A 17,503-nucleotide genomic window follows, 5' to 3' on the forward strand; every position below is an offset into this window, starting at 1 on the left:
AAGATGAAACATTTGTCCCCTTTTGACACACTGTAAATTAAATGAATTTATTCATAACATTGTACACAGTACAGGTATATTTAAATTTTGAAACGATCACTTCTTATAAAAATGCTTTAAGAAGGTACATGGTTAGCAAGAAAAATCACCTGCTAGAAATAATGTCCCTCAAAATAACCTCATCAAGAAAGACTGATTTAAAAAGATGGGCCTTATTTTATATTCTGAAGGTCAGCATCTTGGTGCTGGGCCGCATCTAATTTTCTCAGCCTGTCATGCTGCTGAGCCTTTAGGATGGAACAGAGTGAACTACAGGAATGCTGCAATTACATAAGCAGGGATGGATTGCCTGGCAAATGGCACAATCAATGAACAATGGAAATTCAATCAGCTGTGACCGATCAACTCCTAGGTGTTGGGGGAAAATCCAAACTCCTAGTGCCTCCTGGAAGGCAGCGTACTTTTCCTTTGTTCATGCCATATATTGTTAGTTGAGAAAAGAAGTCCACTGGCTGAAGTTATTTGCCTCTTTAAAACATTTTTTTCCCTACTTTTAAAAGCAATAAGCAGCCACTCTATGAAGGAGATCATTGCTTTCCATTGCAGTATGGCATTTGTAGGAGAAAAGTGGGGGAGGCTAAGGAATCTTTGCAATAATACATATAAATTCAATAAGCTCACTAAATTACAATTTTAAGAAGCATATGTAAATGTAGAACTCAGATCCTTTATCTAAACTACATGACTGGAGAAATTGTTATATTACAGGTATTGATTATATTTGTTTTTGCTGGTATTTTGACCCAATTAACTAAGAGTGCATAAAATGGAGAAGTTACTGTTCTTATGATGTCTAGGAAAATTAAAGTTTAAGAATTCCAAGTTTGAAAGAGTACAGATTATAATAGAACAGAAGCTCTTTCAAATAGTAAGTTTGAGAGGGATAAAATTTAATTATATGACTTTCAAATAAATAGCAAACCTTACTGTTTAAAACATGAATTATCCTAAGTAGAAAAAAAAAAAAAAAAAGCAACTAAAATCCTCAGGTTTTGGCTCAAGAGCTAACTCCAGACAACAGGAATGCCTTCTCCTTAGGTTTTGATGTTAGAATAGTCACACTTCCCTTGTAAATCTTTTAAGATGTTACTTCTAAATGCATGCATCAATACTGTAAAGAAATCTCAGAAGATTAAAGAAGAAAATTGAGAAGAAGAAGGAAAAAGAGTGCTTGGTTTCTCTTGTAGTTCTGATCAATATAGAAATTTGTAAGAAATTTAGTAAGATAAAATGGTAAAATTTTTCATCATCCAGGGACAGAAAAATCAGTATTATTGAGCATTTGCTAAAGAACTTTATGCTAATATATACATGGACACTTAAGAACAAGTCTACTTTTTCTCTGATCTCACTTTACTTTCTCTCCAGACTCTTTTTCTTATTTTCGTAGACTTTCATTGATTCTCAATTGAGTTAAACGCTATTCTAAACCACAAATGCCCTGACTGGACCTTCTGCCTAACTCTCCTACCTCAATCAAGTCCAAATGAAGTTTGCCATTGTTGCCAGTGGGAATTTATCTGATACCCTACTTTGGGTATGTAGGAGGTAAAGAAATTAAGAATTAGTGGATAAAACAAACCAATGTCTGGCTTAAAATCTTAGCTCCGTTCCTTCAACAATATCATGCTCCCAGATAATTGTAAAATGGGGAAATGACTGAGACTGAGATGGGCATTTCCATTCTTAATCTGTTCTCTAGAGCACAGGATTGGCCTTCCTTACATAGGCATGGTTTTATGATGTGATTTGGCTGATGCAGTAAGAGGAATGAGCCTTGTCACTTCAGTGTGTATCATTTAGTTGCTGGAGCTTCAGTCCTTTGTCCTATTTCATCTGGAAAGGCCATTATAAAGCACATGTAGGATAGGAGCAGTTTGGATTGCTGAATGAAAATATGTAGATGACTATGTATTGGGAAGTTCCCCTGCCCCCACAGTAGAGTGACGGGAGTGAAAATGAGTGTTTGTTTTTGTAAGTTACTGAGATTTTGCAATTGTTATTATAGCCTTATCCAACCTATCCTATTGATTGGGGAATAATAATAACTGTAGTTCTGTTGTAATGACTGAGAATGTTAGTGTGTACCATGTCAGGCATAAAATAAGAACAGTTAACCCTTACTCTGTCCATGCTAGGATCCAGGCACAATAACAAATGCTTTAATTTATTTAATCTATATAATAACCTTGTGAAGTAGGATCAATTTTTGTTCTCTTGAATGAGTGTGGAATGGTGGTACTGAAATCCTATGCACCTTGCCTGACTTTACAAAACTGGTAAATAAATGACAGATCAACAAATTGAATCCAATTAGTCTGAATTGAGCATCTGTGCTCTGAATTAATTGTATTGTTTCTATAATATTAATCTCGATTAACCTTTTTTTTCTTTTCTTAACCCCTTTTCACTGAAACTGTTAAAAGTAGTTTGGCATTTTTAAAGAAAACAATATTTACAAAAAAGAGCTTAAAAATCTGAATTTACATCTCAGAAATTTTTTTAACTATATTAGACATGGAATAATAGATTCATTTAAAAAAATAAACTCTTCGTATTATCATGTACAAAATACACAAAGGTGGTGGAAAGGTAGCTTTAAATTAGTTGACAAGTACTATTTTCTGACAGTAGAAAGCAGTATCAACCTCCTTCTAGAAATGCTGTGTTAGTTTCCTGACTTAAGGAAAAAAATCTATAATGACCACATTATTCATTGCATGTGGTCTGCTTTAATGTTATTTTTATGAGAACATGGTGCTAAATAACCTAGTTAATTAATCTAATTATAAATACTCAAAAATTTTTCTTTCCTCTAAACTCTGAGTAAAATAGTAAGATTTTATATGTTTGCAATTATGAAAGTTGTTGATTTTTTAATCATTCATGTGTAGTATTCCTCATTTTTCTTTTATTCTCCTTAATCTTGATCCTAGTTTTCTTCTGCACACGCAAGAGGGACAGACCTTGCTTGATAAATGGTTCACGTTAAGTGCAAAGACACATTTCTCAGGAATCTCATTGCATCCAGCTTTCGAAGTTCTATTAGGCATCTCTCCCTCTCTCTTGCTCCCTGCAACCCCCCTCTGTCTTATGGTACTGAAAATTGTACCTGGAGCCTTGCACATGCTTGACAAGTGCTCTACCAGCTACATCCCCAACCCCTCGTTTTGTTTGTTTTTTTTTTTTTAATCTTGGAGAAGAAAAAGGTGCAGTTATAATGCATTTTTTAAACGGTAAACAAAAGCACAGGGAGATAAGTGGCTTGTCTGTAGTCATACTTAATTTTTCAATCCAGTTGAGTCTTACTGTAGCACCCAATTTCTGTAATGAGTTGTACTATACTGTCTAACTTCTGTGCGGTTGACATATGACTGTTCAGATGACAGGACCTGGATGGAGCGAGTAAAAGAAAAGACAATGACAATTCTCTATCAAGAGAATTCTAAAAAATTATAATCAGAGATTTTGACTTTCCTTCTCATTTGTCCTTTGTTGCTATATGTCTTCCATTCTTCCCAGCTTTTAGAGTAAAATAAGTCTTCATTGTTATCTCAGCGCTGACTTGCACATGTTTTCTCAATTTCACCTCCTTCCAGTGTCTCTAAGAATTTTACCCTAAAATCTTACATGGGTCTTTTCTAAAAGGCCAATTAGTCTTGTTTCCTTTTAAGCTAGTTTGGCAAGAAATATCACATCTCCATGTTGTCACATCACTTCTATTATCTAAGCTTACATTTCATGGATACTGTTACCAGTGATTTAATAAATCACCGTCTGGTAATAGGACAGCAGGGATCAGGTCTAAATCACATTTGTTATCTCCACAGCAGAACGAGCAGGGCTTGTGTATACCAGTTGAACTGTTGTAAATCATCACCATATGCATATTAAACTTCTTAATCCATCTTGTAAGTCTGGATTATGTATAAATTACATTTTGATAGTACCTGAAGTATGTATCCAACCAAATTCCTAAATGATCTATGAATCCTCTAAGGGCATCTGAGGGGTTTGAAAGTTCTGTTGTCTTCATGGGTCTAAGCTTCATTTTGAGACAGTTGACTGCCTTTGCTACTCATTGGCTCATGATCTTCAAGCTACAGTAGAGGGTCTTTTCAGTTGACATGAGTTTATATCTATCAGGACAAGGCTCCACACTTCAGGGAGGGAAAACACCTCATTTGTGTGGTGTGGATTGAGTACCAATATGAGTAGGAACTAGAAAAGTGTCTCTTGGCACATTAGACTTAAAGCATTTCAAGTTTAAGAGTTGGATTAATATCATGTCATTATGATGTCATTTTTTATGAATATACTGAACAAAAATTAGAGGCTAAAACTGATAACAATCAGATAATGTAAAAATAAAACGTTATTTCCTCTTAGAACATAATTTGTTATTACCAAAAATTCTGATAAAAATCTTAATATTTATGTTACAATAAAAACTTGCCTCAATCTGTTCAATGCTTAAATTTTATAAAGATGTGGGACTGATTTTTGTCATTTTTATTATAATTTAAAAATATTGAATCCTGACTGCCCAAACTCTTCTCCATGTCTATCATAAACATCTCATTAGTTTATCATAATATTTCAAGAGATGTTTGAAATCTGATCTGTAATTACAGAATTATTAATTTAATTTGATAAGGTTTTACCTTGCATTACTTCATTTATAAAATGATTAATTTTTAAATTTGTAATTTATAACTGATGAAAATACATTTAATAAGATTTTATGATTCTCATTAAATATATAATTATTTCAAAGGCCATATTTGCTGGAAATATTAGTGCTCTTCAATCAAAATGTCTTAAATTCTAAAGGATGATTTTATTATAGATGTCTATCTTTGTGTGTATGTACCTGTGTATATACTAATATTTGTGTGTTTGTGTTGAAGTTTTATAGGATACAAACCACACTGTTATGCTAATAAAAACAACAACAAACATATCCCTTACAGTAGTTCTTCAACTTCTCAAGAATATTCTTAAAGAAGAATTTAGAAACGATTATGTAACTTAATAATGTTTACTTGGTATGCAGATGCAGACAGAGAATGGAAAACCAGACACATTAGACTCTGGAGTGTATCGGGTTCCCATTATGTCATATTTTCTCTACAATTAATCCTATTTTATGCTTATAATACCAGTTTACAACTTCCAAAACAAGCCAGGTGCACGTGCACATATATGCTTGTTAGCTTGTTATATTTACAAAAGTGGTTTTTCCCCTGTGACTTGAGAACTTACTCATTTATTAATATGTTTATTTCTTGATTCATACGCCTTCATTCACTGTCTTGTTCATTCATCAAACATTTATTGAATGCCTTCTAGGAGCTGGGCAAGTCCAGACAGAGTATAAGTTTGAAAAACAATGCCAATTGTTTAATTGTATAATAAGATAGCTTTCATTTCCCTGTTTAATAAGAGCAGTCACAGGCGATATGGACTGCCTAATTAGTTTGTAAAAATATGGGTAACAAAGTCTCTTTTGTTTTATAATCAACTCTACTCTGAATTACCTTTTACTGTTGAAGTGTGAATAACGAGAGCACATGGCTTCTATTCTGGTGAACAGTGGCCATTTTCCAACTAATGAATCCTTTAATAGATAAAAGAATCAACTAATTTGAATTTTATCCCTCTATGGAGTCTCTCATTTTTAGGTGGAAGTACTAACAAGCAGGAAGGTGAAGAATAGACAAGTAGCAAAAGAGAGACTAAAGGGAAATAATGGGCTTGGTTAGCACCAGTCAGATAATGAGCTCTTGGATAATTAAGTGGGCTCCACTGTATTCAAGTTTCAGATTGTCCATGTGCTAATGGAAAATGTTTCATCTTTGAATGTGGTGTGTGGCCAGTGGGGGAATTACCAAAGAGGTAGCTTATTGTTCTCTGATAATTTTGAGGATAAGACTAGAAAAAAAAAAGGCACAGTGCAAATTTTACCTATTTGGCACAATATTTTGTTTCCTATGGTTAGTGTAGTGTGATTTATCCTTGTAAAGGTATCTGTGTTATGTTTGTGAGAAGTGGAGGGAGAGTTAGGAAATTGCTTGAAGATGTTGCATATTTTAATTTTGAAAGAGGAGAGTTTTTACAGATGCAAGGCCTAGGTTTTAACATATAGGTTTGCATTGATTTGTTCTGGCATTTCTTTATGCAGAAATACTCCTGAATGAAATTTTGGTTTATACCTCTTTTTCAGCTATAAAATCTGTTTTAAGTTTTAAGCAGACAAACTCAGGAAAGACAAAAAAGGTGAAAATTCAGCTATGCATCAATATCTAAAACAGGATTGTAGTATATCTCTTGGTATATTTGTTATGGTTCCATTCAGTCTTTTTTTTTTTTTTTCTTTTTAACTTTTCATTTTGAAATAATTATGGAGTCATAAGAGTCATAAAATCAATACATAACAGTCACTTGTTCACTTAGCTTCCTCCAGTGGTGACTTTTACATAACCATAGTATATTATCAAAACCCAAATTGACATTGGGATGATATAGTTAACTCAATTTTATAGACATAGTTCAGTTTCACCTATTTTTTCATGCTCTCATTTTCATATGTGTTATGTATTTTTAAATGTAGAATCTACATCTGTTTGCCATTCTCTTTGACAGTCTAGGTCTCTCTTTGTTCTCAAGGAAAACTGGAATTATACTGTTCATATTACTTGATACCTCATTTTTCCACTTGTAATAAGTTGCAATTTTCCATTCTTCTATTCTACAATTTTTAATACAGAATATTTTAGCATACTGTTGAATATAAAATTAATTTGCAACCTTTTTGTCTTGGCATTGATGTGGTTTCTCTTTATTTGCTATAATGGACAGGCAGATATGCTTCATCTGTGGGCATGACATTCCAAAGAAACCCCTCCCTATCTGTGTGTGTGTGTGTGTGTGTGTGTGTGTGTGTGTATACGCACGCGTGTGTGTATTTCTTTCTTTACTTTCTTCTTTTAAATGCTCAGATTTCTGGATCAAAAGGTAATTCTATACATTTTGATATATATAATTAAAGTGTTCTCCAAAACTTTGGTAAATCTTGTGAATAAAATTCTCACTATCTTTTCCTTACAAAATATTTAAATAGAAATAACTTAGAGGATACTGAGTTTTGTAAAATCTTAACATTCTGTCACATTTGTCTAGATCTTTTTATTATAAGTCATAAAACATTACAGACACAATTGATGCTCCCTGTGTATCTCTCCCAGTTCCATAGTCTTTCTAGAAACAATCACAGGCTAATTTATAAGGCTCAATGGAAAGAAAAAGTGCTTGGACATTCAAAAATGATTGATTATATTCCTCCTCTTTAATAAGAGCTTGTATCCAACACCTCTCTGTGGACATCTCTGAGTGTTAAGCGGAAAGAGTTAGTGTAGGTGGTGTCTGACTCCTGGGAGTCTCAGGTATAGAAGAGAGTTTCATCAGAACATTGCAGTGTGTCATTCTACATGAGTTATAACCTCATAGAGCTAGGAATGGATAGGTAAGATGAAGATGTAATATGAAATGAGGAAAAATGTGCAGTCTTAAAGTTCTCAGGTTGTAGGACATTCATTTCAGTTTTGATATGTTTCTCCCTTCTCTTCCTCCCATTTCTCCTTAACTAGAATATGGTAACACCACGTAAACAAGTTGGGTTACTCCTCCTGTGCCTATTGCTGCCACTGCCATTTCTTCTTCCTTCCTGTCCCCCTTTCCTTTTTCTTTCTTCATCGTCAGCAACAGGATTAAATTTGAGAGGAATCTTCCACCCCCTCCAAGGAATAGTAGTAGGCATTAGAGAGAATACTCCCCTTTTCACCCCTCCTGGTTTTCTGGATAATTCTGAGTTTCTCTGGTGCTACCTGCTGAAGCACAACCTGAATTATAGGTCTGTTTTTTCTAGGAAACTGATCTAGACAGGGCTGACGTATTTCTGCATTATGTGATTGGGAACCCATGTTCCTAAGAGTATCTTAAGTGCTATCATGAAGAGTTTGACTGCTGAAATTTGTGTTCCCTTAAAAAAATGTAATACACTCTTAAGTTTATTTAACATTGTAGTCAACATTTAAAAAAATGTTTTTAGTTGTAGATGGGCACAATACCTTTATTTTATTTGTTTATTTTTATGTGGTGCTAAAGATGAATAAACTTGTGTTTTGAAGTATGTTTGGAACTTATCTTTTACTTTTGACTCTCAATATTAAGTTAATTCAATCTTTTCATAGTAAACTAAATCCTATTTCCTTTCACTTCAGTTCTCTGTTTTTCCTGCATTTTTGTCAGGAACACAAATGAAACAAGGTAAAATGGTGTCCTCACCTTCTTCTTTGAATTTATTGTCAGGCATGACTCACAACCCGAGAATCTTTAAGATATCCATTCATGCCTTTTCTCTTCATTGACAGTGGATTCAGTTCAAATAACAGGTATTGATTTCCTGAAAGCCTTTTTTTCTATTCTTTTTCCTGCTGACTGCATTTCTTACCATTGGCAATTCTTCCAGTTTTAACCTGAGATGATCTGGCAGGGGTGCAGATGTCTGGGCTGTTCTTTCATGTTGAGATGAGGCAGTCTGTGGCCAGAGCTGGTGGATGGGTTCTGAGTGTATGTACCCATGCAGGAATGATCTGCAGGACTAAAGAATCTCTTTATTTGCATTACGTTTCTCTGTTAAAATAATTGTCTGTCCTACAGAGAGATGTGCTTTCCAAATACTTTTACAAAAACAGTGTCCCTAGTGGTTAAATTAATGTACGGTTATTATGCTGCTTTAAGTAAGTAATTACTCAATTTGGAGGATTTCCTGGAACAGTCAGTTGACACTGCCCAAAGCCAAGTATCTGCAATTTAGATGGGGTGTCACTGTGTGAATAAGCAACATGATGCCCTCTTAAAAGTGCTTAAAGCCTTCTCTGTTTGTGTGCAATAGTAGTCTTTTGAGCTAGTCATTGTTTTTGCAATGTCTGTGGATAGTTTGCCTCAGAGACTTTTTCTTACTTTGTGTTAATGTGTCAGAAAAGTGCTACTTCAATTGCCATTCATTCACACTTGTGGCTTTTTACTTAAAAAGTAATTATTGAACATTATTGTTGAGCATTTGGTTTGTGACATTAATGAGTTATTAAATGGTCTCTACCCATAGGAAGCAGAGATTCTAGAAGGACACAAAGATTCAAATAGGCACATAAAGGTTGAAAATTGGCAATAGGCTCATCACATCTTCCTTGGAATCAGAAAACACTGTTAGTGCTTATAATTGTGGGATGTTATTTGGACCCTCTGAACTTCATTTCTCATCTGTAAAATGGGAATAGTATTGTTTTCCTCAAGGGATTCTGTGTAGATTAAATGATGTAATATATATGAATTAGCTGGCTCAGAATCTGGAACATGTTTCACAAGTAACAAAATATCAGTGTCCTTTGCTATTTTGAAAATGTTTCTTTACATTCTGTGTTCCAGGTCTTCCTTAAAGGGAACCTAAATTTGACATCCACGGATCATAAGAACCTCTGTTATCTTTGATACTGCCCTTCCTTCTAATTCCTTTTCATTGATTTGTGTACTAGTCCCTCTTTCTCTACGTTTTATTCCTTAGCTTGGCTCCCTAGGCCAACCAATAGACCCTAAGTGATCCCATTTCTTCCTTTATCTCTCAAGTCTCTTATCTGCACTGCTCTCCTGGAGTTCTTCCAGAAATCCATTTCTGAGCAGGTCATTTCCCTGCTCCACACCCTCTCTAGGCCTTCTGTTTCTTACCGGGAACACAGGCTTTTAAAATGAAGCGCTTACACTTGTCTTCCTTGCCTCAGCTCATGTTCTACCCCCACCCCTAAGACACATCTTCTTTCAGCAGCATTTGTACTTCCAAACCAGAACCTGAACTTTGCCCTCTGTGTTCTTGTCTTACTTGCCTAGGCCACTGACATTTTTCTTCTATTAATTTTTAAAAAATTAAAAAAAAATTTGTTCAAATTAATTGCACCTGACAGTAGAATGCATTTATACATTTTGATAGATTTTAATCCCTTAGCTATCTTTGCTTGTCATTCTTCTCTTTTAGTACATCCCAGGTGAAAGATTTGCACAAGCTGAAGAGAAGCCAGAACACTGTCTTCCTTGCACACCCAAACTTCTCAGACACGAAGCTCCCTTTTCTTTTGCTCCTCTCCCACGGCAAGGGGGTGTCAGTCTTCACCACTCTATCGGTTATCACCGAAAATCATTAATACCTGTCTGTCGTTGAAGTCAAAGAATTGTTTTTAGGTCTTTTCCTTAATTGATGTCTCTTTAGTATTTGACTCTGAGAGCCAACTCTACTTCCTTGAAATTCTCTACAACTGTCATGTCCAATATAGAAGGCAGTAGCTATTCATGTGACTATTTAAATTTTTAAATTAAAATAAATTTCCATTCTTCAAATGTGGCTATTGAGCCCTTGGAAGGTGGCTAGAGTGACTGAGAATTAAATTTAAATTTTATTTACTTGTAATTATTTAAATTTTGCTAGCCATGAGTAGCTAGTGATTACCCTATTAAACAACAGGGATATAGAACATTCTGATCATTATAGTAATTTCATTGGACATGATTGCTCTAGACAAAGGGTTAGGACAGCTTTTCTTTAAAGAATTGTATAGTCAAGAGTTTGGGTTTTGTGGGCCAGACAAGTTCCTGTGCAATTTTTTTTGCAGAGCAAAAACAGCCGCAGAGAACACATATAAACAATTGAGCATTGTTATGTTCCAATAACTGTTTATTTGCACAAACAGGTAGTGAACCAGATTTGACCTGTGGGTTCTAGTTTGATGATTCCTTTTGTCAGTGCTTGGTTTCTTTGATAACCTGGTCTTTATGTTCTTTTCCTGTTTTCCTTTCTTAGACTTCAATATTTCTCAAATCACCTCCTTTCCATCTTTGTTATAACACTTCATTTTTGGGGAGAAAAACAAAACAAAACAAACAAGAAACACAACCTCTCTAAACTGTCACCTTTGGCTCGTGAGTTTCTCTAGGTTTCTTTCATTGCCATATAACTGTGGCCTCATAGCTTCTCTAAGACAGTTTCCCCATTTGGAAACATGTAGAAATGAGACACTGAAATGCATATAAATTATGCTCAGGGAAGACATAGAGTTCTCTCATATTAACCCATCAACAGAATAGTTGTTGAGACTCAGAGCCTGACTGCCTGACATCAATCCCAGTCTGTTACTCAGTATGTATGGGTGTTAGGTAGGTCATTTAACCTGTCCACCTCACTTTCCTCATCAGGACATGTAACATTACTGTAGTGTACATATATATTTATACTCACTGAGATTCCTCCTATTTCATTTGCCATGGAAAGTATCCTTAAATTATAAAATATGACAATTATGAGATTTGTTTAAATTTGTCAAAGTTGGTAGACCTTAAGACTTTTATGTCAGCGTACAGAAGGTTATATATACTGCAGGAATATACAACCTCTAAATCTTCCTTGTTTAAAATAGCCCAGATATTGCCAAGTTTATCTTGGGTTATTTGGGAGTTTTGCTCCATGTCATCCATCCTCACTAAGTGCAGCCACCATTTGGAATAGGAAGAAGGAAGTGTGTAACCACCTGCTTCTTGAAGACGGTTTTGTTTTTGTTCCACCTGTGGCCATGTCATGGGCTGCAGGGAGCCATGTGACCATGCCTCATGTCATGCATGCATGGAAGTGGAGTCATGCAAGTTCCTGGAAAGAGGGCAGCCGAAGTCTTGGTCAAGAGCAGCAATGGTAACCAAAGATTTATAGTAGAAATCTGTGATTTGAAGGTTCTATACATTTATTACTGACTCTTCAACTGTGTAAGATTGATTCTGGTGAGAAAATTATATAAAAAGAAGTATAATTTTAACAGTCCAAGTTTTGTTTTCTTGAAGCTGAATGTAGGTGTTATCATACTATGATGTCTTCACTTAGTTAAAATATTTTTCTTTGATGTTATACTGATTATAGAGTTGATGGGGGCTGGGGAGATAGCTCAGACGGTAGAGTGCTTGCCTTGTAAGTACAAGGACCTGGGTTCGATCCCCAGCACCCAAAAAAAACAAAACAAAACTATAGAGTTGATGATTCAGACCAAAGCAAACTAGACCATTAAAATTTCTATTTTCATCTACAATACTTAAATCACCCATTCGATACATAAGTGCATGTTCAGAAAAAATTTTTAGAAAACACTGGTGTTACTGTATAAAAATGTAGAGTACTCTTTTCTATTATTGCCTCCCAATTTTTTTCTTATTCAGAGTTTTTTTTACTATTAATATTTTCTTTTGTCTTTTTTCAAACACCTTGGAACATGTATGCAACTTGCTTTGGCTTAGAAAGAAGTTCCATCCATAATAAAATAATTAGGCTGGAAATATAGATCAGTTGGTAAAGTACTTGCCTTGTAAGCACAAGACCCTGGGTTCAATTCCCAGCACCGCAACAAAAAATCACATCACATAATCAAACAATCATCATGTAATGATTTTTCATGTTTAATGCTTGTACATGATACACGATATGTATTTAAAATCTTTGTATATACTGATTTTGAGCTCTCCCAAATTACTCAGTTAACATATTTGCTCTCCAACATTATATGAGAGATCTAATTTCTGTTTACTCTCTCTAAAACTTTGTATTGCATCTGTATATCAATCTGATAAGGAAAATGACTTCTCTTTATTATTTTAGTATTCATTTTCCTGATTACTAACAATATTGAGAATAATACTTACATTTAGTTGGCCATTTCATTTTTTTCATGATGGATATTTTTCATATTTTTTGCCCATTAGATCTTTAAAATTTATTTGTAAGAATACTATAGATTTTACTGAAGATAAAAATATATCCTCCCCTCGTTATTTTTGCTGAAAATGTGCTCTCCCTTGTGTCCCAGCTTACTGTTGTCTTCCTACCCACATATCTATCTATGCATCTATATTCTATATTTGTGTCTATTATCTACCTATTCATGGATGTCTGTGCACACATGTACATACAACTCATCTAGGTGTGAAGATGCAGGTAGCTGAGTGGAGTACATTTAAGAATCCCACTATTGATCCTTCTGCATTTGTCTGTGAATCAGGTTTTTATTACTAGAGTTCTTCCTGTGATCATTACAGAGGAGAAAAAATTTCCTGTGGCGATGATTAATAGGGTGTATAGGCCTCGTAGAACTTAAATAGATCCCTCTTCCTATAGGTCTTAAATCTTCTACAGGATCCTCCAAATGGAAGCTCCCTCATCTCAGAAAGTTACATTCTAGGCCAGTAGAAATCAGCATGGCTTACTCATCCATCCAGACACCCATGACCCATTTTTTTTTTTAATATATTTTTTTAGTTGTCAAAGAACCTTTTAAAAAAATTATTTATATGTGGTGCTGAGAATTGAACCCAGTGCTTCACACATGCCAGGCAAGCACTCTACCACTGAGCCACAACCCCAGACCCCCATTGGCCCATTCTTTATTCCTACCTATCTCTGATCTTTGCCTTATTTCAGAGTTTCATTGAAACTTTAGAACCATGCCCATTTGCCTAAATTTAGGCATAAACAACTCTTTTCTGGGAGGGGTTGGTGGTTATTACATATTCAGGGTTAATAAGTTTCTCATGACTTCTCATTAATGTAGAGTATTCTATATTATGGTTGTATAAATTTTTGACACTTGTTTTCTTTCTTTTAAAAAAATAACTACATAAAATATCATGGAAATCTTTTCCATAACTAATATACTTGGATCTAGTACATCTTACTTGACTTCTGGACTTAGCAATTATTCTGCTCCTATTCCCTTTGTATATCTAGAAATTTTCCACTGTTCTGAAATGGTAATGGCACCATTACTAATTGTTCCACTATTACTATTAGTTTAGTTCTAATTTTATGTAAGTTTTTCATAAATGGGTTATGGGTTACATTCAGATTGCTTGCAGTTTTCTATGGAACAAAGTTTTGGAGGAATGGTATACGATAAAGGATATGAAGATTTTTCTTTCTTCAACAGAACTAAAAGCTGACTGACGTTAAAAGAGAGAACAATTAATAAGAGTCCACTGACAGAACATTGTAGAAACTGTATAGCTCTGAAAAAGATTCCGGTATATATTGGATGCTAATACATATGGGAAGAATGGAGTGCCATAAATGATGCTTGGAGCTGGGCATGATGACGAATACCTATGGTCCAAGCAACTCAGGAGGCTGAGGCAGGAGGATCGCAAGTTCAAGGCCAGCTTCAGCAATTTAGTGGGAGCCTAAGCAACTTGGTGAGACCCTGTCTCCAAATAAAAAATAAAAAGGTCTGGGGATGTGGCTCAGTGGTTAAGTGCTTCTGGGTTCAATCCCCAATACCAAAACAAACAAACAAACCAAAAATCAAAATCAAAACAACAACAACAAAAAATTATGCTTGGAAAAGGGACAATTAATAAGTAAACAAATATAGTTGTATTTCCACATCATAATACATACACATAACATAATGTATATGTATATATATCCATGTGAATAAATTATCTGGACACTTAAGAAGATTAATATTAAAGATGCAATCGAAAGAATGAATTATCTATAAAGAAAAATTAAAGAGGAAATGAATTTATCTGATCACATACAAATTTAAAATATTTTCATATCAGGAAACATAAATTAAAATTAGTGAATAAACTGAGATAATCATCTGCAACATTGTTAGACATAAGTTTAATAGTGTATGTATAAAGAGCTTTCAAAATTGGTAAGACACTGTACTTAATCAATATGAGTAACCAAGAAAAATATAAAACCATTTTTCACTTTTCAAATTAAAGAAAATTGAGAATAATTCATGTTTTGAGGAGTATGATGAAATGGACACTCAGGTAATGCTGATGGTAATGTAAATTGATTCCAGAAAGCAATTAGATTATTTGATTTTAATGTGTGCATGTAAGTATGTATTCTATTGTAGGATGATAGCCTGGAAATGCAATTTTAAAAAGCAATGTGACCAATATTTCTCTGCAAGAAAATTATCCTAGGATCTTTGAAAGTAATGATAATGTTGTGAAAAGTAGTTGGCAATAATACTGAGCTAACTTTATTATTGAGTAGCCACTGAATGGAATATTTTGTCATAATTAAACATGATAATTTGAAAATCTGTCAGGTCCTTGGAACAAGCTTATAATGCAATCCTGAGTATGGAGGCACAACATCAAATTATCAAATTATCTATACAACAAGTAATATTTACATATAGAACAAAATAAAATATTCCACAGTATATTTTCTTATCTTTTTACATGAGCATTAGTTATTCTTAAAATCTGGAAAGACAAATCATTTAAAACCCATCCATAAATTTAGAAGGGACAGTGGAGAGCACATAGAAGGCATTCGATTGACCTTTACAGAAATGATTTAATTTAAAATGAAGTAAAAATCTGGTTATAGCAGAAGAGTCAGATCTTTGAACCGAGAGGTTCCTTGCAGTTCTCTGGGTGCAGTCATCCACAGGATGACCATCTTTGAGTAGAGCTGATCTGTGTGGGTGAACTCTTTACCTGGAGCTACCTTGGAGTCATGCCAGTCTATCTCTTGAAGCATCTCTGCTCAACACTGCTTGTAGCCCCTTCCCTGTGTTGATTCCTTCCTACTACCCCAAAAGATATCCTTAATTTTATTTTAGATTTCTTGAAGGATGATCTTAAAGAAGATCATCTCAATAATTTCACTAGTAAGCTACCTAAAAGTTTGTAAACAACTGAAAAAAATAATGCAGTTGCTAAGTACCGCCTAGAGAAGTAGTACTATATAATGTTTAAGTACTTGTTTCCATGCCACCTGCCCTGAGCAAGTTACTGTCATCAATTCCCTTGTATGTAAAATGGGTGTTGTGGAAACCAGAGGGCACTTGGAAAGTAGGAGAAACCAAACTTTATTTTACACCAGAGGGTGCAGAGGAGATTAGCACTCCAAAATTCTGAGCCCTGATCCACAGTTTCTTAGAATATTTATAGGTTATTTGACATCATCTTAGACTCATCCTGTCATTGGACTTTTTCCTCTTTTTTTAAAAAAATTCCTTATCTATGCAACTGAAGGCCTTGTGCAGGGTCTCTAACATAAAGCACGCTCACAGAACAGATAAGAAAAAACAGCTCTTTTCATAGACATCTATTACATTTCAGGAGGGAGAAGTCAGACTCTGAATGCAGTTATTGACAATGCAAAAGGTAGGGAGCCTCCTGGGGAAAGCCTAAGAGAAGGTGGGGGGGCACTGACCCCTTCCCCAGGCACTGAACTCTTATCATACGTTTTTGTAATTTCATTTCACAACCACGTCTGATTTTGCCACCACAAGAGTACCTATCTCATAGGAGAAGAGTTATTTTTTTTTGATAAAAATATACATATAGACTTGGCCTCTAATTGAAATTCAATAAAAATTAAGGACTTCTGTTTTCCAGACAAGATGGAGAAAATGCACTACTTATTCATCCTGCTAAATACTGTTAAAATCTAGGGCATTACATTTCAGTCACAGATAAAAAGATACTGAAATGGAGAAAGGCTAACCTTCTAGGAATTTGGGGACAGGAAGAATGACATGGCAATGAGTTCCTTGGGTTTTCATTTTGTCTTATATATACAAGAGTGGTTGCTGGAGAAGCTGGCAACCTAAAAACACCAGTGGTTGCAAACTTAACAAACAAACAAAACAAAACAAATAACAACAAAATCTTCTCTCTCTTGCAAGTGAACCAAGAAATGGTTTCTATTTTAGGTGAATGGTTATAGAAATAGAAAATAGGAAGAGAAGTAGGCAAGCAGTTGGGAAGGGTTGAGGGGTTAGAGGTGGTGTGAAATTATTAGTCTTCGACATGTTATTTTTTCCTTGTAGAGATGTCTACTAGACTGCTGGCTGTAAGGGTGTGGAGCTTAGAATGAGATCAGAGATGAAAGAAAAAATGGAAGTCGAAGACATGGAAGTGTAGTGATCACCCAGGGAGAGAAGGTAGCAAAAGCAAAGGGTGCATATGGAATTGGCAGGATCACAGTCAATTAAAGATGAGGCCAAGGAAGATATTTGAGAAAGAGCAAGCAAAGAGGTAGGTACAACAAGGTAAATGATAAGAGTCAATCCTCCATGAATCTGTGGATCAAAGGCAGTCTGACTGCCTGTTTTTTTGTTTGTTTGTTTGTTTTTAAATGTCATAAGCATAATTTAATATTAAGCAAAAAAGAGTGTTAAAGAAGCCATAAATTTAAAAAAAATATTGATATCAGTAAGAAGTGCTCCAGGTAACTTATAAACCACACAGATCTGGGAGGGGAAAGGGGCGGGACCCACTGAAAAAGAATCAAAGATGGATAGAAGAAAAAAGGGGGGAGAGAGAA

General features: G+C 34.8%; 1 protein-coding gene across 5 annotated transcripts in view; it reads left to right on the forward strand.

The window, feature by feature from the left end:
* Positions 1-17,503, forward strand: part of Acss3 (acyl-CoA synthetase short chain family member 3) — a 175,847-nt gene that overhangs the window by 5,945 nt on the left and 152,399 nt on the right. Inside the window, exon 2 of one of the 5 annotated variants that reach the window (XM_047551058.1) lies at positions 17,007-17,214. The exons of the other annotated variants lie outside the window; for them this stretch is intronic. Coding sequence (XP_047407014.1) covers positions 17,174-17,214 — 41 coding nt within the window. The 5' untranslated portion in view covers positions 17,007-17,173. The remainder of the gene's footprint in view (positions 1-17,006; positions 17,215-17,503) is intronic. 5 annotated transcript variants of the gene reach the window in all.

The sequence above is a fragment of the Sciurus carolinensis genome, chromosome 4 (genome assembly GCF_902686445.1).
Source record: "Sciurus carolinensis chromosome 4, mSciCar1.2, whole genome shotgun sequence".
Classification (NCBI taxonomy): domain Eukaryota; kingdom Metazoa; phylum Chordata; class Mammalia; order Rodentia; family Sciuridae; genus Sciurus; species Sciurus carolinensis.